Source organism: Rhinoderma darwinii, chromosome 2, assembly GCF_050947455.1.
Source record: "Rhinoderma darwinii isolate aRhiDar2 chromosome 2, aRhiDar2.hap1, whole genome shotgun sequence".
NCBI classification, from domain to species: domain Eukaryota; kingdom Metazoa; phylum Chordata; class Amphibia; order Anura; family Rhinodermatidae; genus Rhinoderma; species Rhinoderma darwinii.
This window is the reverse complement of record NC_134688.1, coordinates 190,015,452-190,038,735: the sequence shown is the minus strand read 5'-3', so window position 1 is coordinate 190,038,735 and position 23,284 is coordinate 190,015,452. Positions and strand designations below refer to the sequence as shown.

Below are 23,284 nucleotides of genomic sequence, written 5' to 3'. Positions count from 1 at the left end.
TTTGGCTGGTGTTTGGTGCACAAATTGCTCCAGTCGCGATGCCGCCACCCCTCTGATATCTCTCCTCTCCGAGAATGCTGGCGCCATCTTGTGCCTCCTTGTCTTCCCCCTCCGCCGCTTTAGACCTCTTGGACCGGGTAATATCTCCATCGGGGATCTTGTAACTTAGTCCGTGGGGTCTCCACTGCTTCACTCCCCTGTCCAGGCACAATCGAAGAGCTGAGGTGCAAGGTAAATATGTTTTCAGGATACTGGTAACGGGAGTTCCGGAGCACGCTTCATCTCACATATGCTGCTAGGCCACGCCCCCTAATATGTATTTTTAGTGAAGTGCCTTCTAAAACAACCATACACAGCGCTTTAGTAATGGAGTGTGTCATGATTTGATCTTGTGTTAATTTTAGCTGTACTTAATAAAGAATTTAATTTATCTTTTAACTTTCATGTAGGTTTATGATCAAAAGAGCTCAAGGGAGGAAGCGTTTTGGTATGAAAAATTTCAAGAAGAGATGGTTTCGACTAACTAACCATGAGTTTACATACCAGAAAGGCAAAGGTAACTCATGCGAAGATTTCCTTTTTGAAGTAATCTTAAGTGTGGAGATGAAGTTGTTAGTTAAAATGATATCCATATTCTTATCTTTATTTTAAACTCTGCTTTCCACATGAGCAGAGGCCTGCTGCCCCTGCTGTTGACCCTTAGTTTTTTTTTGCACACCCTCTATTTAGTAAAAGTTGGTTTTAAAGCAGCAATGAAATAAAGATATATTCACTGCACCTTGATTTTTTTAATATAGAAACATGTCTATTTTTGGTAAAAGCAACTCATTTATGTGTTTTTTTTTCACACTTTACAACTTTTAACAGGACCGGTTTCCACTTTTTCCCTTATGAAGTTTACATAGGCGATTGTACAGGTACCCTACACTTGTAGCAATGTATAAAATGAAGAGGTAACTCCTAGCATTGTTTACAGAATTGTGCAATACCATATGTTTATTTCAGAAGGGGAAAAAAGTGGAGACCGCTATGTGCACTGTATTAATGACTGAATCATTGCTGCTCTTGTCTCTTGCAGGTGATCACCCACTTTGCAGTATTCCTATTGAAAACATTTTAGCTGTAGAAAGAGTAGAAGAGGAGTCCTTCAAAATGAAGAATGTAAGTAAAAAAACTTTTGTTGAATACCAAATGTAATAGTTTTTCTTATTGAAACTTCAATTTAACCCCTTAAGGACCAAGCCTAGTTTGCTGAAACATTTTTTTTTGTTGCTGCATTTCGAGAGTGGGAACTTTTTTTTTTTTTCCCATCGATGTATCTTTGAGTACTTCTTTTTTGCCGGACGAGAAGAATTTTTAATGCCAAATTTTTAGGTACTTATTGATTTAACTTTTGGTATGACTTATTATTTTTGGGGGAATAGAATTTTTTTTTAATTTAGGGACTTTACAATGCGTTCGTTTAATGCTTTGGTATACTCCATATACCAAAGGATTATTGCCTGTCCGCAATAAGCTAATAGGCAAATAGCCATGGCAGGCCTGTGGGCTTTTGTTGGGCCTCTAACTGTTGTGGCAACCGAAAGAACACGATCGTGCGGTGTCAACGGAGTAACAGAGCGAGCCCCTTAGATGCTGCAGTCGCTATTGTCTGCGGCATCTAAAATGTTAAACAGCTGCAATCTGAGTAACTTCTGATCTCAGCCGTTATAGCGGGTTGTCTGCTGTACTGTATATTACAGACTGCACCTGCAGATAATAGAGTGAGCATAGCTCCCGTGCCATTACGTCGTCTTGCAGCCAGAAGACTAAATCGTGAATAGGTTAATGGGAATCGGTCATCATTTTCCATGTTACTATCTACAGTGGATATAAAGTCTACACACCCCTGTTAAAATTCCAGGTTTTTGTCATGTCAAAAAATCAGTACAAGATGAATTATTTCAGAACTTTTTCCACCTTTAATGTGACCCATAATCTGTACAATTCCATTGAAATACAAATTGATTTACAGGGGAAAAATAAAAACAACAAAACTACAATAATGTGGTTGCATAAGTGTGAACACCCTCTTATAATTGGGGCTGTGTTTTTTTTTCAGAATTACCCAATCACATTTAAACTCATGTTAAATAGTAGTCAGTACACAGCTGCCATTATTTAAAGTGATTCTGAGTAACAGCATATAAAGTTAAGCTGTTCTATTAGAATTTTCCTGACCTTTTTTGCTGCATGTGACAGCAAAGCCATGGTCCGTAAAGAGCTTACAACACATAGAAGGGATCAGATTGTTGAAAGGCATCAGTCAGGAGAAGGGTACCAAAGAATTTACAAGGCATTCGATATACCATGGAACACAGTGAAGACGGTTATCAAGAAGTGGATTACAACAGTGACATTACCAAGAACTGGACGTCCCTCAATACTTCATGAAATGACAAGATGAAAATTAGTCCGGGAGGTTACCAAGAGGCCTACAGCAACATTAAAGGAGTTTCTGGACTTTATGGCAGGTACTGGTTGTGTAGTGCATGTGAGAACAATCTCCCATATACTTCATATGTCTGGGCTGTGGGGTAGGGTGGCAAGACGGAAGCCTTTTGTAACAAAGAAACACATCCAAGCCCGGCTATGTTTTGCAAAGACCTACATCAGGTCTGCCAAAAGCATGTGAGAAAACATGTTATGGTCTGATGAGACCAAGGATAAACTTTTTGGCCATGATTCCAAAAGGTATGTTTGGCGCAAAGCCAACACTGCACATCACCAAAAGAACACTGAAGCATGGTGGAGGCAGCATTATGCTTTGGGGTTGTTTTTCTGCAGCTGGAACTGAGGCTTTAGTCAAGGTGGAGGGAATTATGAACAGTTTCAAATATCAGACAATATTGGCACAAAACCTGCAGGCCTCTGCTAAAAAGCTGAAGATGAAGAGGAATTTCACCTTTCAGCACGACAACGACCCAAAGCATACCTCCAAATCCACAAAAGAATGGCTTCACCAGAAGATAAACGTTTTTGAGTGGCCCAGCTAGAACCCAGACCTGAATCCCACTGAAAATCTGTGGGGTGACCTGAAGAGGGCTGTACACAGAAGATGCCCTCGAAATTTGACAGATTTGGACCGCTTTTGCAAGGAAGAGTGGGCAACAATTGCCAAGTCAAGATGTGCCATGCTGATAGACTGAATACTGTCATAAAGTCAAAGGGTAATTCAACAAAGTATTAGTTTAAGGGTGTGCATATTTATGCAACCACATTTTTTTTGTTCTTCATTCTTATTTTTCCACCCTAAAAGATTTGTTTATTAATGGGATTGTACAGATTATAGGTGACCTTAAAGGTGGGGGAAGTTTTTGTAACCTGACATTTTAACGGCTGTGTAGACTTTTTATATCCACTGTATATGTAAAAAAAATAGATATTTTTTTAATATATATATATATATATATATATATATATATATATACATACACACACACACACACACACACACACACACACACACACACACACACACACACTTTGCCGGTTTCTGGCCACTGAGACTCTTACTTTCTGTTCTGTAGAGATCACTTCTCAGCATTCATCTCATTATCACAGGCTGGATTACAATGACAGGTAAGGTTTCGTTCACATCTGCGCCAAAGTGACGTTCCATCGGAGTTTTCCGTCGGAACGGGACCCTGACTGACACAAACGGAAACCATAGGTTTCCATCACCATTGATTTAAAATGGTGACTGATCCGGTGCTAATAGTTTCCGTTTGTTACAGTTGTGCAACGGTTCCATCGTTTTGCCGGAATTAATAGCGTAGTCGACACGTTCGGATCCGTCACCATTGAAATCAATGGTGATAGAAATGGAAACCTATGGTTTCAGTTTGTGTCGGTCTGGGCTCCATTCCGACAGAAAGCTCAGACGTTCCGTCGGAACGGAGCCCTGGCGCAGATGTGAACGAAGCCTAACACCTACATACAGATAACACCATTGCCAATAGGTGATGGACACCGCTCCCCTCCTCCCTCTCCCTGCACAGTGACCTCTGCACATGTTCTAGTACATGGTCACAACACTTTACCATAATACTCAAGTGAGGGGGAATTTATTAACCGCTTTAGCCCAACTTTTGTGGCATTAAACAAGTCGCATATTATGGCAGACGGCATATTTGTGCAATAATTTGCAACTTTTCTGCCGTTTTACACTTTTTTGAGACAGGCAATCTTTAGTGGGACAGGGCGTGACCTGTTATAGACCAGCAGGTTTAGCATAATTTACGTGAGAAAATGGTGTAAATTATAGTGCCAATCTACGTCTGCTCATAGCGATGGTAAATTTACATTTTTGGCGCACAGACAGGCAAAGATGCACTAAATTTATAAAAAGGAGTATGTCTCAATAAATTTGGCGCATCTTACTCTAACCTTTTTCGGTTTTAGACTTGTTTATGAATCGTCAATCTAAGTAAATCTCTTCTAATAAGTTATTTTCTGAATGAAAGTTCCTGCTGTAAAGCAAATCTCTGGAGCTGCTGTTCACAAGATGGCTGCCTTCATAATCCTGTAAAGAATAAAGATGAATATACATTCAGAAAGTAATAACCGATTAGATAAAAAGGAGAATGTTACAATATATATTTTTAATTAGTAAAATAAAAAAAGTGATGCATTACCTTTCAGTAGAAAGTTCCTACAGAAGAACTTCTAACCAGATTAATTTTGTACTATGAATTGTGTAGAGAACATTATCCTAGGTGGCATAGTTGTAGATATTGGCGAGAAAAGGTTAACAACTCCGCTGCCGGAGATACATGCGATCAGTGTTTCCCTTTTGATTTGGTGAGTAATGCATTTCTCACATGAGTTAGTGCCTGGTAGAAGGTATCACTGTGCACCTTTCAATATCGTCACTGCGTGAAAAAAGTAGTATTAATTTTTCAAATAGAGGGTTACTAAGGACAGAAGGATTAAGACATAGGATGAGTCTCAAGTGGCTTAATGGACAGAACATGTGTTTGTCATTTTAGATGTTTCAAGTCATTCAGCCTTCACGGACCTTATACATTCAAGCAAATAACTGCGTGGAAGCTATGGACTGGATAGACATCCTCACCAAAGTTAGCCAGTGTAACCAGAAACGCCTCACTGTGTACCATCCTTCAGCCTACCTGAATGGGCACTGGCTGTGTTGCAAGGCTACCTCGGAGAATGCCCCTGGCTGCAGTCCATGCACTGGGTAGGAAATGTTTTTGGTTCCTTGTAATAGGCATTATTTCATGATCGTTTGTTTGATCCCAAGTGTGTCAAAATTTAAATTTCTCCTACCCATTCAGATCCTTAGGGTCAATACACACGATGCGTATTAAGTGCGGTTTTGCCTCGCATCTTTGCATGTGGATAAACTGCAGCGTAATACAGTACCGGCATAGACCATGACATTCCAGGTAATCTCATATCCACGCTGCAGCATTTTTCAGGACGTAAATTGACTTGCGGTGCGTATTTTCAAAACCGCAGCATGTAAATTTATCCCGCGATTCTGCTTGCAAATTCTATCCCTATAGAAATACTTCTATCCCACAGAAATACGCAGCAAAACCTGCAGCATGAAAACACTGCAAATTACATAGCAAACGTAAAAAAACGCAACGTGTGCATGTAGCCTTACACCGATTGTAAGAGAGCTGCTCACTGAAGCCTCATGCACACGGCCGTGCCCGTTAATCACTGCCCGTGTATGGGACCACGGTCCGTAAAAAAGCAAAAGACAGGACTTGGCCTGTCTTTTGCGGCAGCTCTCTACGGCCCGGACACCTTCCCGTAAATATACGTGGTCAATAGAAATTAATGGGTCTGTAATTGAGGACCGCAATTGCGGACAAATTCTATGGTCGTGTGCATGGGGCCTGACAGGGCTGTCCTCCAAATTCACAGGGTTGCCCTGTTGCCTGTAAGTCGTTTTCAGAACATTGTGATCGGAACATTTATCAACAGGGCACAGGACCTGTTGATAGATGTGGCATAGTGTAAAAATAACGGCAGGTCAGACCTGGCATTGTTTTCTGCCTCTTTTCTTAATGCAACTTTGAATTCCTGCCCACCTGAGGAGGAGCATCATAGATATGACGTTTGGTCTGAACACCATTTTTTCACTGTATTTACACCAGCAAAATGACATAAGTACACTCTGTCCCATTGTGTAATTTTTATCTTTTAGTGACTGATCACCAGAAAGTCCTAGTCCTAAAGACCCCAAAAACAACACTTTGTTTTCATAGTGAGCAGAACTAGTTTTCATTAGTAATAACTTATATGTGTGCATCCTGAGCAAGCACCTTCTTATGTCTTATTGTACTGACTACAGGGGCCTGCCAGCAAATATCCAACTCGTCATTGATGGGGATCGAGAAACTGAAAGGATTTACTCCCTCTTTAACACATATATGTCCAAGATGGAGAAAATGCAAGGTATGTCTGAATTTTTATAGATCGTCATGTGCATTTATTTATGCAGGAGATATAGTTATTGCTTCATTTTGGAAAAAATAGAATGTAGTGCATTTATATTTTCACAAGTATAAGGGTAAATGGAAGAACTGTGTAAAAAAACAAAAACTACACACACTATTTTACATATTCCCGAAAAAGCAACTTGTTTATCCTAATCCAATTTCTCACCCTGAATAGGACAATGCAGTGTTTTTCTCACCACTTACATTTGATGAATTTGTATTAGATATCTAGCACCAACATATTCTGCAGCACAAAGGATACATATATTGTAATCACTCTCATTAATCCCTAGTGGGGCTCACACTCAAGCTACTCTATCTAAGGCTTCGTTCCGTCTGAGGTTTTCGTCAGAATAGAGCCCTGACTGACACAAACGGAAACAATGGGTAACCGTTTCCATCAACATAGATTTCAATGGTGACGGATCCGGTCCCAATGGTTTCCGTTTGTCTCAGTTGTGCAAGGGTTCCGTTGTTTTAACGGTATCAATAGCGTAGACGAGCCCGGGCCCAAGGACTGAATCATCCAACCATCTGCATGGTGTTTTTATGTTCTCCACATGATTTCTTGGGTTTCTACTGGATCTACCAGTTTACTTCCACACGCCAAAAACACACACAAATTGGCTTCTCTAGAAATTGGTCTTTGTATTTACGTATGTGTGTTTGAAAAAGAGTACGCTACAGTTGTATCCAGTCTAAGTAATCCTCTGTGAGCTAAATACATTGCTGCAAATCTCTCTCCTGTCCTGATACTTTGCTCAAATGTATCAGTGTAGGTGAAATGTGTGTCTCTGGAGTCCAGGCCATCTATAGCGTTCCCTGTGAAAAGTATTAGATCTGTACAGGTTATCCTTCACTATCCCTTTTTAAGCAGAAATATTGAAAAGCGTTGAAACACAGTATATTAGAAATTTGCAGAACATTTCTTTATACTGTGAATAATATTAAGATTTATGACAAAGTGTTTTTTTAGTTAAAGGGGACCTGTCACTAGGTTTGGAGCCACTAAACCACCAGCATGCCGTTATGCAGCTGGGGTTCAATGTTCCAAACCTGCCCATTTTAAAAAAACATCCGTTCCTGGAATAGTTAGTAAAGTAATTCAAATTAACTGAGGTGAGCCTGGGAGCGGCGGCATGCACATGAATCAGAGGACCACCTCATGTGCAGTGAAGTGAGGTATACTGTCCTCGTGCTTCGTGTACACAATGAGCATGCGCCCGATGCCACCGGACTCCTTACCTGGACAACCTCTCAGTAGGTTGTAATTTGCTGTACTATTCACGAAATAGCCATTTTTCATGTGAGCAGGTTTGGAATACTAAACCCCAGCTGCATAATGAAATTCTGGAAGTTTAGTGGCTCCAAACCTTGAGACCGGTTCCCTTTAGCTTTCAAATGTAGGAGCTAAAAACCACATACAAAAATTCTTCATCTCCTATTTTAATTCTACAATCTCTAGTTCAACTTCCTTACTCATTAATGTTAAACAAGTCACATATTTTGTTAATAAAGTGCTGCCCTACCTTTTTATCATCTGCCATTATTCCATAAAAGGGTCAGATGTGAATCAGGCAATCCGTACAGGTTATCCTTCACGATCCCTTTTGCTTTTGAACTCCATTAAAATAAAATAGAATTCAAATAAATAGGAGGTTCTCCTCTGAAGGTATATGTAGAAAGTGGAGGTATTTTTTTCCAGTCCTTCCAGTTAGCCTCTCTTCTTTGGGAAGAATTCACATTAATTGCTGAGAAATGTGAGGAAATCTAGGGTCATACAAATCTGTTTTACAATTTATTGTAATTTGGAGGTGATCTCATTCTACGTCCAGTAGCCGCACTCTAATAGACTTTGCTGCTGGCTCATTTTCATGGTATGGATGTAGTTTTGCTCAATGCTAAAGGGGCATTCCGATGAGAGCCATTTATGATATATCCATAAGATATACCATAAGTGTTTGATTGGGGGTCCCACCTCTGAGACCCCCTTCTAACAGAAGAACTGGATTCCCATTACTCCCATTAAGCTGTACAAGCTGACCAGTGTGGGTCACGGAGTGAAGAGATGTCTCGCTCTCTCCAATATAGCCTGGGAGTTAAGGGAATCGCAGGTCAAACATCTGTCAGACACCTATGTATATGCCACAAATATTTCACATCGGAATGCCACTTTTCTAGAATATTGCTTTGTAGCACAGTAGAATTTTATGGTGTAAAATGGAACATCCATTAATACAATTGAGTCCTATCTTTGCTATCTTGATAGAGGCTTGTGGTAGTAAGTCCGTGTATGACGGGCCTGAACAGGAGGAATATAGTAGCTTTGTTATTGATGATCCTCGTCAAACCTACAAAACACTATGTAGCATCATAGAAGCTGTGAAGACGTTAGAAGAGGAGCACGCTCAGTACAAGAGGGACAAATTCAAGAAGACAAAGTATGGAAGCCAGTAAGTAGACCTTATAAGCCTTACATTACAAACACTGATATTTACTGATCATAAAAATCAAAGGATGTAAATGAAAGTAGGTTGCAAGATGCTACGGTTTTGCGTTTGTTGTAATAGTTGAGCTATGTTTGTACATGAAATCTTTTATTTATGTTCTGTATGACTTTATATGCTGCTCTTAAAGAGGCTCTGTCACCAGATTTTGCAACCCCTATCTGCTATTGCAGCAGATAGGCGCTGCAATGTAGATTACAGTAACGTTTTTATTTTTAAAAAACGAGCATTTTTGGCCAAGTTATGACCATTTTTGTATTTATGCAAATGAGGCTTGCAAAAGTCCAAGTGGGCGTGTTTAAAAGTAAAAGTCCAAGTGGGCGTGTATTATGTGCGTACATCGGGGCGTTTTTACTACTTTTACTAGCTGGGCGTTCTGACGAGAAGTATCATCCACTTCTCTTCACAACGCCCAGCTTCTGACAGTGCAGACACAGCCGTGTTCTCGAGAGATCACGCTGTGTCGTCACTCACAGGTCCTGCATCGTGTCAGACGAGCGAGGACACATCGGCACCAGAGGCTACAGTTGATTCTGCAGCAGCATCAGCGTTTGCAGGTAAGTCGATGTAGCTACTTACCTGCTGATGCTGCTGCAGAATCAACTGTAGCCCCTGGTGCCGATGTGTCCTCGCTCGTCTGACACGATGCAGGACCTGTGAGTGACGTCACAGCGTGATCTCTCGAGAACACGGCTGTGTCTGCACTGCCAGAAGCTGGGCGTTCTGAAGAGAAGTGGATGATACTTCTCGTCAGAACGCCCAGCTAGTAAAAGTAGTAAAAACGCCCCGATGTACGCACATAATACACGCCCACTTGGACTTTTACTTTTAAACACGCCCACTTGGACTTTTGCAAGCCTCATTTGCATAAATACAAAAATGGTCATAACTTGGCCAAAAATGCTCGTTTTTTAAAAATAAAAACGTTACTGTAATCTACATTGCAGCGCCTATCTGCTGAAATAGCAGATAGGGGTTGCAAAATCTGGTGACAGAGCCTCTTTAAGATGTCTAATGGCTTTTTCTTTTCATCCTTTGAAGAGAACATCCGATAGGAGACAAGAGTTTCCAGAACTACATCAGGCAGCAGTCAGAGGTGTCCACACATTCCATTTGACTTGCCATGGAATGCACTTGAACAAGGAAATGGCCCTCTTTACTCAAGATGTAAATAGGAAAAAGACGTCCTCACGAGATCCAGCATTAGAACACAATATTTGCAACTGAAAAAGCAAGGTGTGCTGAGTTTTTCGTGAGTGGTTTTTGGGGACTGTTACAAGAGTTGCAATGCACTTTATTCATCTGTGAACAGATGACCGAACTTTTTTCTCTGTTTTATAACCATATGTCATAACTCTTCACAAACTGCTCCACATATGGGTCCTTTGTCTCTATTTCTGATACTACTTGCATTCCCTGGACAGTTCCTCACACTTAACCGCATTCATTTTAGGTCACGAGGGCTCTGAATTGCAGGTCTTTCTGCTTGCTTCTTACTCAGGTCAGCATTACTGACACCTCTCAACATGATGAAGAATATTTGACATGGCCAATAAATCCAAGATTTGTTCACGTCAACGTTATTTCATAGAAATAGTTTTATAGCATACATACAGATGAAGGTATACTTCGGACTTTGCCCAGTATAGGACAGATGTGCTTTAGTGAAAAATGAATCAACGCTACAGAGCCATTCCATCTATGGCATTCACTCCATATATACAGTATATTGGAAAGTTATTGAAGAAAACTCATGTACCTCCCAACCACTGGACCAAGCATTTCATTGTATAGATGGATGTCTGAGGAGACTAGGCTTCCTTCATATTTCCTATTCCTCCTTAAAGATGGAAACACTGAAGCATTGCACAATAACTCTGTACTCTCACTAGTTTCTATATTTGAATATATAGGTAACAAGCAATGGTGTTAAGCTTGCTGTATATATTGCCTATACAAACCTTACCTTGTCCTAGTCCACAAATGTATGATCAATGGATTATCACACACAAATTAGAAAAAAGATTGGCAGACCTGATGCAGAGGTTGGCTGATTTCTAACCAACTTACTTTCATTGTCTTTTTTGTGCTGTTTTCTAAAAGTTGTGATCCTGATGTTAAAAAAAGAAAAAGAAAACTCACCTCCTTCTCATTCATGTGACATAAAAGCACTGTGGTCATGTGATCTAAATAAATGATCGCTTTTTATACTGCCTTTGACCCGAGAATCCGAAGGCCTGATCTATACCTCAACTACTGGCACTTGGTTATAATACTGAGGCGTGTATCTGCGCAGCGGAGTTGTAGTTCAGTCATCCGGATGCATTAGCCGGAGGAAGCGAGTGATCGATAACGTGTATATTACACAACCATCGGGCTGTTAAATCATATTGACTGGGATGCCACAAATTTAGAATTAAAAAGTTGGCAAGACCGCTTTTGTGAAGATGTTACAAGAAAGAGTGTGGATGTTATTTAGTAAGTTACACCTTAGTTTAAACTAGTCTTAGCTTCTTTTTCTAAAACCTGCTAACCCTGTTTAAATATGTTCATTGTCATCCTGTACTAAAGAGATTCTCCGCCATCTTTTAAGTTTTTGTTGTGTTTGCCAAATCTGTTATTTCTGGTTGATTTTTCTTAAATGCTCTATTTTTTTTAATCCAAATTAACTACAATGCCCCAGGCAAGCAATACTCTAACGCAAAACACAATCACACTCAAGATTCAAGGATATTTGTACATCGTGTGACTGAAGTGCCTGGCACTCTCCCTTTTAAGTCATGAGTCAGTACTTGGATGTCTGTCAATTCAACGGCCATGTATAAACTGTCAAACATGAAACCTATTTAACCTATCTACTTGCACAGATTTCCAGCTTTTGAGCCATGGAATATGAATTATTCTGTATAATTCCATTAGAATAGAATGATGTGCGCTTTCATGATAACCACCACTACAAGTCTTTTGGACCAAAGCCTGTCCTGGAAGGTTATGAGAAAGGGAGTCTTAACCAAACAGGCTGCCTTGTGTCATATTTGATCTGTAGGGCGCTCTGGCACTTTTGCAAGCTTAGTGCCATTGGAACACTCAAAACCTGTTACGGAAGTGGCTTCATGGAAGACCTTCAGATAATCCTTTAAGTGAACCGGCCAGCATGCATTATATAATTTGCTTAGTCTTCAACCATTGTGTGTGCTATGATGTTTTTATTCTACAGTGTGTTTCATTGTGCAAATTTGTTTTCCTTTTTGATCTAGAGATATTTCTCATATCCGTATACGATTTCAAACTATTCCTGTGGTGGTGAAGTATTAGTACATGATGTGATGTTTTTGTTTCACTGAAGAAGTGGGACAGTAGATACTATAGAACAGTTTATCATATATTCATACAAGAAGCGTTGGTGAAATGATACGTTAGTAGTCATTGATTTGGCTCATAATTTAACTTGAAGTACAAACATGAACTATTGAAGACCTAGACGTCATGAAAAAGTGACTTATTTACTATTGCCTAACCTGACATTTCCGTGTTCCTTTTTATCAGTATTAAGTGTCATTTGGCTAAGCCATGGCTCAGATTATTATTTCTTTTTATATTGGACCTTTAACTAGACTTTTCATACAAAACGTAAAACTTGCCATATATACGTAAATGTGAAGATAGAGCAATAGTGATTTTTTGTTAATAAGGTTTTATTTCTTACACATATTCACTTCTCTCTCTTGTGGCAGCTGCCAACTTTGCAAAAGTTTATTCACAATGGAGACCTTTGTAATGAATAATTGTAAAAACTCCAGTGTAGCATTAGACAGACCCCAATAATACCATATCCATGATTTGAATTGATCCTAATGTATTTTGGCATCCAAGCATTGTTCAGTTCTGTATGGATTCACTGAGAACCTTCCATCTCTTCAAAGCTAGCTTTCACATCCCGCGGACCGCAAATGCTTAGGTCGGGCTATATGATCACAGTAATACTTGAGTCAATACGGTTTCCAAGTAATTCTGACAGTAGATGCTTCTTGAGTACTAGACCCACATATATCTGAACTATTGAAGGTGCATCTGGTGGGTGGCCATATTTACTAGGACTTTTTCGTCTGGACCTCTGTAGCAGAATCTACTATAATTCTAAGACCGATTTAATTTATTTTTTATTCCCTTGCAGTAGCGGTACCATGAAACCGAAAATATTCCCACGTAAAAGAGTCAGCAGCTTAAATGCCAGGCACTCCAACTTGATTTCATGTCCATATATAATTTTTTTTATGTTTTACCCTTATGCCTGGCAAATGGAAGATGCTAGCATCTTCGCTATTTTACAGCTGGATTTCAACACATGCCAGCCATGTTGCATAACAGGATAGCTTGAATAGAATCAGTGCATTGGTTTAGTGTTTCACATTATTTGGTACTATAAGCACTCCTCAAATGACATAGCAAGAAAGGTATACATGTACAGATGTGACCTTACTTACCTTTCCTTATATCTCAACATGATTTTGCTATACTCTGACACGAGATGTCTATGCTATATATATATGTCTGTGGCCACCCAGTGGTTGTGATGTGAATTGCAGGCTGTCAAGGGTTTTTCTAGCATGTCGCGATATTGTATTACATTTTAATAAGAAATTTGAGTCCTTAATCTAATGCAAGCAAAGGTAAGGGGGGATACATCTGTAACATTTTTAATATGTTGTATATATGTCACTCACTTGCTGTACATCAACTTTAGGGGTAAATGTAGATGTATGAGTCAGTTCTGTAGTTTTTAACTTTGCCCTTGTTTCGTAAATTGTTTAAAGCCAGAATGTATTTTTTGTAGCCAAGCTGTATACAATGTAATGTATAGGATAATGTGTATACAATGACTTGGTAACAATTAGATAGAAATCTAGAAGAAAAGGTCTTTACTGCCTTGAGAAAATAAATCTAAAATATGTATATGTAATATATCACCTTTGATGTAGATACTGCATTGTGTTTTTACTTGTTTATTAAAACAAATGTTTTATTAAATGAAAAATGAAAATAATTAATCACTGTGGTCTTGGGCTTATTGTGTGCCTTTTTAATATAACAATTCAGAGAGGTCGTGTACGTTTTTGAAAAACTTATTAGGTCATCAAAATGAATACAGGAAAAGAAAAGTATGTCTGGGCTACAATCAAGGGACAAATCGTATCAAAGTATTAAAAATATTGACCTTTTTTTTTTAAATTATTTTTACCCCTCCCTGCCCAGCACACCACACTGTACTAATCCCTCATTGAAAAGGAGACAGACTTGCAAAATAATATTGGCCAAAACAGAGTTAGACGACGTTCACATTACAGTATTTTGCATCAGTGTTTGTAAGCCAAATGTAGGAGAGGATCCGTAACACAGAAGAGGTAAAAATCTTTCTGTTACACTTTTTTCTGGTTGTTTTTATTCCTGGTTTGGGCATTCTGCCAGCTAACTGTTCCTGTATGTACCAATCAGTGAATTAAAGGAAATGGTGTAAAGGTGATCTTGTAGAAAATGGTTGTGCATCAATAAATATTTTCCACATCATTAGAAGCTGCTCAACAAAACAAAAACGTGTCACGATCTCTTGGTACGTGCATCCACTAGGCCGCTTTGCCATGGCAGCTGGCCAAATCAGTCTATACAATCCTTAGCACAAGGGTACCTGTGAGTCCAGATAATGGCAGAGGCTTTGGCATAGATGGAACTTGACGTGGCAGGTAGCGCCAGACCTGGCGGATGACACGAGACGTGTATAACCGCAGGCATGGTAGATGGCACAACACGACTCCAACACCGCACGGGATACAGGTAGCAGGGCACGGGAACACTGGGAGCAGGATACAACTATGGGACCATTTGCAATACGAACATGGGTAGAGAACGACCGTACGCTCAGGCAATACAAGGAAGGCGAACTGTTCCGAGTGAAGGACTCCGATTTGTACTGTCAGTGGTTCAGTGATGGACACAATTGAATCGGGCAATGGTAGACCATTCACAGAGGAAACAGCCAGAGGTCTCTCCAGGGGCACCGTGGGTAGCTGCAGGTGATCCACTAGATCCTGCTGGATAAAATTTGCAGCCGCTCCAGAATCTAGATAGGCAGGGAAGGTGTGCGATCTCTCTCCAGATATAATAGTCACAGGAATAGATCATTTGGGAGAGGGTTTGGTGTTTGGCACCATTCCACCTAGGGTTGTCTCTCCAACCAACCCTAGGTGCTGGAGTCTCCCGGCTTTTTGTGGACATTGACGCACAAAATGGCCTTTGAGGCCGCAGTCCAGACACAAACCTGAAGAGCGTCTGCGCTGTTTCTCCTGCTTGGACAATTTGATTCTGAACAACAGGGGATGGCAAGAGGGGTCTCTTCAACAAGGATGCAAAGTCTGTAGAAACTACTCTCCCGCCGAACCTCCTGAGCATGTTCCTGGATCCTCATGTCGAGTCCCGAGTGAAAGGAAGATCGCGAGCTGCTAGCTTGTCTTTGATGTGCGTGGACAGTCCTTGCCAAAAGGATCCAAAGTAAAAAAAAAAAAAAAAAGAGAGAGAACAGCCGCAGCACTCCAGTAGTGAAGAAGGTATTAGTATTTATTACCCAAGCATAAATACAATGATTGAGTGCATACAATATATAGCACATAGCTTGTGACATCATTACCTGTGCATAATTATCATAAAAACATTATAATCCCCATTATAGATTAACATTCTACATATATAAAATGCCCCCACAGTATCAGTGAAACATATGTTCTGTAGTAGAGAGATTGCAAGGAACACCTTGTAGGAAGGTCTAAAAGTAAGCATACCCTGATTAGCGCTCTTGTCCTGAGGGTTGTCTTGGTGGGCCCCCCACATATTCTATCCTGCTCCCCACCCTCCTTCTCGATCTTTTCTAATTGTCTGTTCTCTCTCTCTTCGTCCTTCTATGTGGGCATCTGAACCAAACCTACGCGTAGGAGGCCTGGATTCACTCAGAATATTCCCCTATATGGGAATGATTGCTTACATAATAAAATTGTATATGTATGTGTATGCCTCATTTACATTTTTAGTTTTGTTTCTGTAATTTTTCTGTAATCTGTACCCCATATGTTATAAAATGGACTTCTTCGGTCATGAAAATAAAGAATTTAAAAAAAAAGTAAGCATACCATCTAAATAAGAATATATGTTTCACTGATACTGTGGGGACGTTTTATTTATATATATATATATATATGCGCATCACAGGAAAGACAGCGGGAACTCTGAGTTAAAGGCATGGCTTAAGTCTTGGTGTAGAGGAGAAGGCTTTGGGTTTCTAGAGCACTAGGCTGACTTTTCATTGGAGTACAAACTATTCTGCAGATGATTTGCACCTAAATGGAAGGGGGTCCGCTGTGCTGGGGGAGAGAATTCTAGCTGGGGTGGCGGAGTGTTTAAACTAGGGCTGAGGGGAGGTCAATGTAGAAAAAAAAGGGGTAGTCAGGTTAGAGAGGGGTCAGACTATATTGGTGGAGGGAGAAAGACTGTGGGGAGAGGACTAGACAACTGGATAAGGAGATCCTTTTGTTACAAAACATCAGTGTAAATAAAAATGCCCAAATGTAAAATCACATTTCTGATAATAAAAGTGAAAAACTGAAAGGCAAGTTAAAGTATATGTTCACAAATGCCAGAAGTCTAGCAAGCAAAATGGGGGAGCTGGAGGCCTTGGTACTGGATGAAAATGTAGATCTAGTTGGTGTTGCTGAAACATGGCTGGACTCTTCACATGACTGGGCTGTAAATCTACAGGGTTTTACACTGTTTCGGAAAGACAGGACAATTAGGAAAGGTGGTGGTGTATGTCTGTATGTGAGAAGTGATATGAAGGCGAGTGTGAAAGACAATAGTGGGTGAAGATTGTGAGGAGGTTGAAACCTTGTGGGTGGAACTAGAAAGGGAGGTAAACACAAAAAAATACTTTTGGTGTAATCTATAGACCCCCCAATATAACTGAGGAGAGGGAAGGTCAGCTATATAAACAGATGGAGCGGGCTGCACAGGTGGGTACTGTAGTAATGGAGATTTTAATTTCCGGGATATTAATTGGGGTCATGGTTCGGCTTCAACTGCAAAGGGGAGACATTTCCTCAACCTGTTGCAGGAAAATTTTATGGGCCAGTTTGTGGAAGACCCGACTAGAGGTGAAGCTCTGTTGGATCTGGTCATTTCTAATAATGCAGATCTTGTTGGGAATGTCAATGTTCGTGAAAACCTTGGTAACAGTGATCACAATATAGTTACATTTTACCTATACTGTAAAAAACCAAACACAGGCTGGGAGGGCAAAAACATTTAATTTTAAGAAAGCCAATTTCCCCAGGATGAGGAATGCAATTCAGGATATAGACTGGGAAAAACTAATGTTAAATAATGGGACAAATAATAAATGGGAGATTTTCTACTTTGGGTAATTATAGTGCAAAATGTATTCCTATAGGTAACAAGTATAAGCGACTAAAATTAAATCCCACATGGCTTACACCTTCTGTGAAAGGGGCAATACATGACAAAAAAAGGGCATTTAAAAAATACAAATCTGAGGGTACAGCTGTAGCCTTTGTAAAATATAAAGAGCTTAATAAAATCTGTGAAAATGTAATAAAATTAGCAAAAATACAAAATGAAAGGCAGGTGGCCAAGGATAGTAAAACAAATCCCAGAAAATTCTTCAAGTATATAAATAATAAAAAGCCAAGGTCTGAACATGTAGGACCCCTTGATAGTGGTAATGGGGAGTTGGTCACAGGGGATCAAGAGAAGGCAGAGTTACTAAATAGGTTCTTTAGCTCTGTATATACAACAGAAGAAAGAGCAGCTGATGTAGCAGGTGCCAGTGCTGTTAATATATCAGTTGATATACTGAATTGGATGAATGTAGAGATGGTGCAAGATGCATAAAATAAATGTACACAAGGCCCCCGGGTCCAGATAGGTTACACCCTAGAATTCTTAAAGAGCTTAGTTCAGTTATTTCTGTCCCCCTTTTCATAATATTCTGAGATTCTCTAGTGACTGGTATAGTGCCAAGGGACTGGCGCAGGGCAAATGTGGTGCCTATTTTAAAAAAGGGCTCTAGGTCTGCCCCGGGTAATTATAGACCAGTAAGCTTAACATCCATCGTGGGGAAAATGTTTGAGGGGCTATTGAGGGACTATATACAGGATTATGTGTCAAAAAATAGTATTATAAGTGACAGCCAGTACGCTTTTACGAAGGACAGACGTTGTCAAACCAACCTGATTTGTTTTTATGAAGAGGTGAGCAGAAGCCTAGACAGAGGGGCTGCTGTGGATATAGTGTTTTTGGACTTTGCAAAGGCATTTGACACTGTCCCTCATAGAGGTCTAATGGGTAAATTAAGGATTATAGGTTTAGAAAATATAGTTTGTAATTGGATTGAGCAGGGGCGTAGCTAGGGGGGGGGGCAGGCGGGGCATTTGCCCCGGGCGCAACCCGGAGGATAGGGAAGGGGGGGCGCCGAAGAGCAGCTGATCGCTGCTGACAGGCGCCCCGTATGTGGGACACCTGCAGCAGCTTAGGAACAGCCAGGACATTACGGCGTTCTGACTGGGGTCTGTGACGGCCAGGGAGTGGACCAGTCCAGTCTCCTGACCTCACGTCAGTGACATGAGGTCAGATGACTCAGGTGAGGGGACAGGTCCACTCCCGTGCTGCAGCCTCCCAGCTCTGTCTGTGCTCTGCCGAGAAGCAGAGAGGAAGCTCCGCCCACACACAGCCCGTCCTGACCTGTCAGCAAGAAGAAATGGTGAGTGTCTCTCTGTGTGTGTGTGTGTCTCTGCGTGTGTCTCTGCATGTGTGTGTCTCTGCATGTGTTTGTCTCTGCCATCTACTACATTATCTGTACTCAGAGAGTTATCACTGTGTTATCTGTGGTGTTACATAGGACTGCAGATAACACTACTACATTATCTGTACTCAGAGAGACATGACTGTGTTATCTGTGGTGTTACATAGGACTGCAGGTAACATCTACTACATTATCTGTACTGTGTGCTAAATTACAATCTCAGCTCTGCTACACAGTACAGATAATGTAGTAGATGTTACCTGCAGTCCTATGTAACACCAAAGATAACACAGTGATATCTCTCTGATTACAGATAATGTAGTAGATGTTACTTGCAGTCCTATGTAACACCACAGATAACACAGTGATAGCTCGGAGTACAGATAATGTAGTAGATGTTACTTGCAGTCCTATGTAACACCACAGATAACACAGTGATAACTCTGATTACAGATAATGTAGTAGCTGTTGCCTGCAGTCCTATGTAACACCACAGATAACACATTGTGCTAAATTACAATCTCAGCTCTGTTAAAATGTGTTATCTGTGGTGTTACATAGGACTGCAGGCAACAGCTACTACATTATCTGTACTCAGAGAGTTATCACTGTGTGTTATCTGTGGTGTTACATAGGACTGCAGGTAACACTACTATCTGTATTTAGAGAGTTATCGATGTGTTATCTGTGTTGTTACATAGGACTGCAGGCAGCAGTTACTACATTATCTGTGCTGTGTATATATGTGCCTGTGTGGGTATATATGGGTCTGTTTGTGAATGTGTCTTTGTGCTTGTATATTTGTGCCTTTTATGTATTTGCATATGTTCCTGTCTGTGTATTTATCTGCCTATGTGTGTGTGTGTGTGTATATGTCTGTACGTCTATATATTTACCTGTATGTATATATTCCAGAATGTGTGTATGTATATTTACCTGTATGTATGTATTCCAGATGTGTGTATGTATATTTGCCTGTATGTCTAAATATCTGTCTTTATGTATGTACAGTATATATGTTCCAGCGTGTCCATATATGTGGTTCATTTTTGGTTTGTGTAGGGGGCGGCAATAGAGAGTCCCACACAGGGCGCCATCCAAGCGAAGGCCGGCCCTGGCTGTCGCCAACCCTAGTCAGAAGGAACTCCGCCGCTGCCTGCGCTGCATGACCTCCTCGGCTTCTCCGGTAAGTCACACCAGGCAGAGCGGAGAGTGGTAGAGGTAGGCTACCGCTCACCGGTCTGTTCACAGTGTGGCGCCAAGTACAAGGGGGGCTGTGTGGCGCTATTTACAAGGGGGCCTGTGTGTGGCCTCTTTAATTTATTTTCTTTTAATTTATTTTTATGTTAATTACATTATAGAACTATATCGCTTGTAAAATGTAGAAATGCTTTTATACTCGCGTTACATTAAAAAAATCGTGAAAAAAAATTACACCATTGATTGGTAGGGAAAGAAAACATGGCGAGGGGGAAGGAGATGTCGGGAAATAAGTTGGGGGGGGGGGCGCCAATCTGAATCTTTGCCCCGGGTGCAGAAGAACCTAGCTACGCCTCTGGATTGAGAATTGGCTCAAGGACCGTATCCAGAGAGTTGTGGTCAATGGTTCCTACTCTGAATGGTCCCCGGTTATAAGTGGTGTACCCCAGGGTTCAGTGCTGGGTCCACTATTATTCAACTTATTTATTAATGATATAGAGGATGGGATTAATAGCACTATTTCTATTTTTGCAGATGACAATATAGTTATCTATGTAATATAGTTCAGTCTATGGAAGATGTTTGTGAATTGCAAGCGGATTTAAACAAACTGGGCATCCAGTTGGCAAATTAAGTTTAATGTAGATAAATGTAAAGTTATGCATCTGGGTACCAACAACCTGCATGCATCATATGTCCTAGGGGGAGCTACACTGGGGGATTCACTTGTTGAGAAGGATCTGGGTGTACTTGTAAATCATAAACTAAATAACTGCATGCAGTGTCAATCAGCTGCTTCAAAGGCCAGCAAGATATTGTCGTTTTATTAAAAGAGGCATGGACTCGCGGGACAGGGATGTAATATTACCACTTTACAAAGCATTAGTGAGGCCTCATCTAGAATATGCAGTTCAGTTCTGGGCTCCAGTTCATAGAAAGGATGCCCTGGAGTTGGAAAAAATACAAAGAAGAGCAACGAAGCTAATAAGGGGCATGGAGAATCTACGTTATAAGGAAAGATTAAAATAATTAAACCTATTTAGCCTTGAAAAAAGACGACTAAGGGGGGACATTATTAATTTATATAAATATATTAATGGCACATACAATAAATATGGTGAAATCCTGTTCCATGTAAAACCCCCTCAAAAAACAAGGGGGCACTCCCTCCGTCTGGAGAAAAAAAGGTTCAACCTGCAGAGGTGACAAGCCTTCTTTACTGTGAGAACTGTGAATCTATGGAATACTCTACCGCAGGAGCTGGTCACAGCAGGGACAGTAAATGGCTTTAAAAAAGGCTTAGTTAATTTCCTAGAACAAAAAAGTATTCGCTCCTATGTGTAGAAATTTTTCCCTTCCCTTTTCCCGTCCCTTGGTTGAACTTGATGGACATGTGTCTATATATACAGTATATAATGTTTATTTAATTATGCACAGTAAATGATGTCACGGGCTATGTGCTATATATTGTGTGCACTCAAATCATTGTATTTATGCTTCATAAAAACCCTATTAGGCCGGATTCACACGAGCGTGTTTGGTCCGTGATGTACAGTCTGTATGTCGGCTGCATTTCCCAGACCGACCTCACTGCAGGGAGCCTGGCTCCTAGCATCATAGTTATCTAGGACGCTAGGTGTCACTGCCTCTCCGTGGAACTACTTGACACCTAGCGTCGTAGATAACTATGATGCTAGCTAGGAGCCCGGCTCCCTGCAGTGTGTTCGGTCTGGGAAATGCAACCGACTGCGGGCCTTATATCAAGGACCGAATACGCTCGTGTGAATCCGGCCTTAGGGTTGAAACGTTGCGTTTTTTATGCTTGGTGAATAAGTACCAATACCTTCTTCACTGCTGGAGTGCTGCGGCTGTTCCCTTTTTTTACGTCTTATAAGAGAACATTGTTTGTTAACACAAGACAATAGTGCCATCTGCTGGTGATTTAAGGTGTTTTCTGACATCTAATGTTCATGGAATATTGATACATGCCATCAATGTCTGATTGGTGGAAGTCTGATCTCTAATGCTCCTACCCAGGGCCATCTCCAGGTTTATGTGGGCCCTTGGGCGACACACACTTTGTGGGCCCCTTTGTGGGGGAGCTCACGGCGGCAGTAAAATGGCAGAAAACATCACTTTGTGCCCCCATATAGAAGTAAGGCCCTGTTTATGCCCACATATAGAAGTTAGGTTCTCAGATTGTACCCGCATAAATTTAGTGCGATCTGTAGATGGTACAACACAGCCCGGCTCCCAGGTAGTGCCATACTGCCCTCCTGTAGATAGCGCCATATGGCCCTCCTCCAGTAAATAGCGCCGTATAGAAACACCCAAACAAATAAAACTTCATACTCACTTAGGCCCTGTTCCCGCAACGAATGGAGCTGCTCCACAACGCTGGCGGGATACTTGTGTAGGCCGGCGTGAAACGTGGCCTGTTGCCTAGTAAATGGCAGATCAATGAGATATCTCCCTGCTCTGCTATAGTGTTCAATAGGATCTGCTTCCTAAGGACGCAGATACTACTGAATGTGGCATCGCTACCGCTGTAGCAGCCATAGCGGCGCTACCAGGCCTGGGGGAGCGGCGTAGGCCCCGCTATGACTGCTACAGCGGTAGCAACTAGAACAATGAGAAGTGTATGAGGCTGATTGATCACTGATTGGTCAGCCTCATACACTCCTCTGTACAACACCCAGTTGGTAAAAAGTAAAAACACGCCCAGTTGTCCATTGAGAAACTCATTAGCATAAATCTAAACTAGCTCATAACTTGCTAAAAAATGATCGTTTTTCAAAATAAAAACCACTGCTGTTATCTACATTACAGTGCCGATCAGATTATGTAGGAGATAGAGCATTTATAATCTGGTGACAGAGCCTCTTTAAACCTTTGTCTGGAAATTCTAATCTCCCTTTTTAGGAATTCCGCTACCCCCTCCTCATATATAATATCCGTTATCTTAACAATAAAACATACTAGACATTTTGTTAGTCAAGGTTTTACAGATGCACAGATTTAGTCTTCATTAGATAAAGTAATCATAAATGTAAAACTTTTCTATCAGACATATCCACAGAATATGTCATAAATGTCAGATAGATGTGGGTCCCACCTATCTCTAGAACGGAGCCACCTAAACCCCGTTCTACCGCTCTGTTTTGGGGCTGAAGCGTGTGATTTCCGACGATGAATTACGGAAA

The 23,284-nt window shown here is 40.8% G+C and overlaps 1 protein-coding gene across 2 annotated transcripts in view; it reads left to right on the top strand.

The window, feature by feature from the left end:
* The window catches only part of RASA3 (RAS p21 protein activator 3), a 214,536-nt gene extending 200,470 nt beyond the window's left edge, over positions 1-14,066 (top strand). For both annotated transcript variants that reach the window (XM_075852643.1, XM_075852644.1), the window contains 6 exons: positions 450-556; positions 1,079-1,161; positions 5,031-5,239; positions 6,368-6,471; positions 8,785-8,968; positions 10,064-14,066. In XM_075852643.1, coding sequence (XP_075708758.1) covers positions 450-556; positions 1,079-1,161; positions 5,031-5,239; positions 6,368-6,471; positions 8,785-8,968; positions 10,064-10,139 — 763 coding nt within the window. In that variant the 3' untranslated portion in view covers positions 10,140-14,066. The remainder of the gene's footprint in view (positions 1-449; positions 557-1,078; positions 1,162-5,030; positions 5,240-6,367; positions 6,472-8,784; positions 8,969-10,063) is intronic.
* Positions 14,067-23,284: the final 9,218 nt, after the last annotated feature.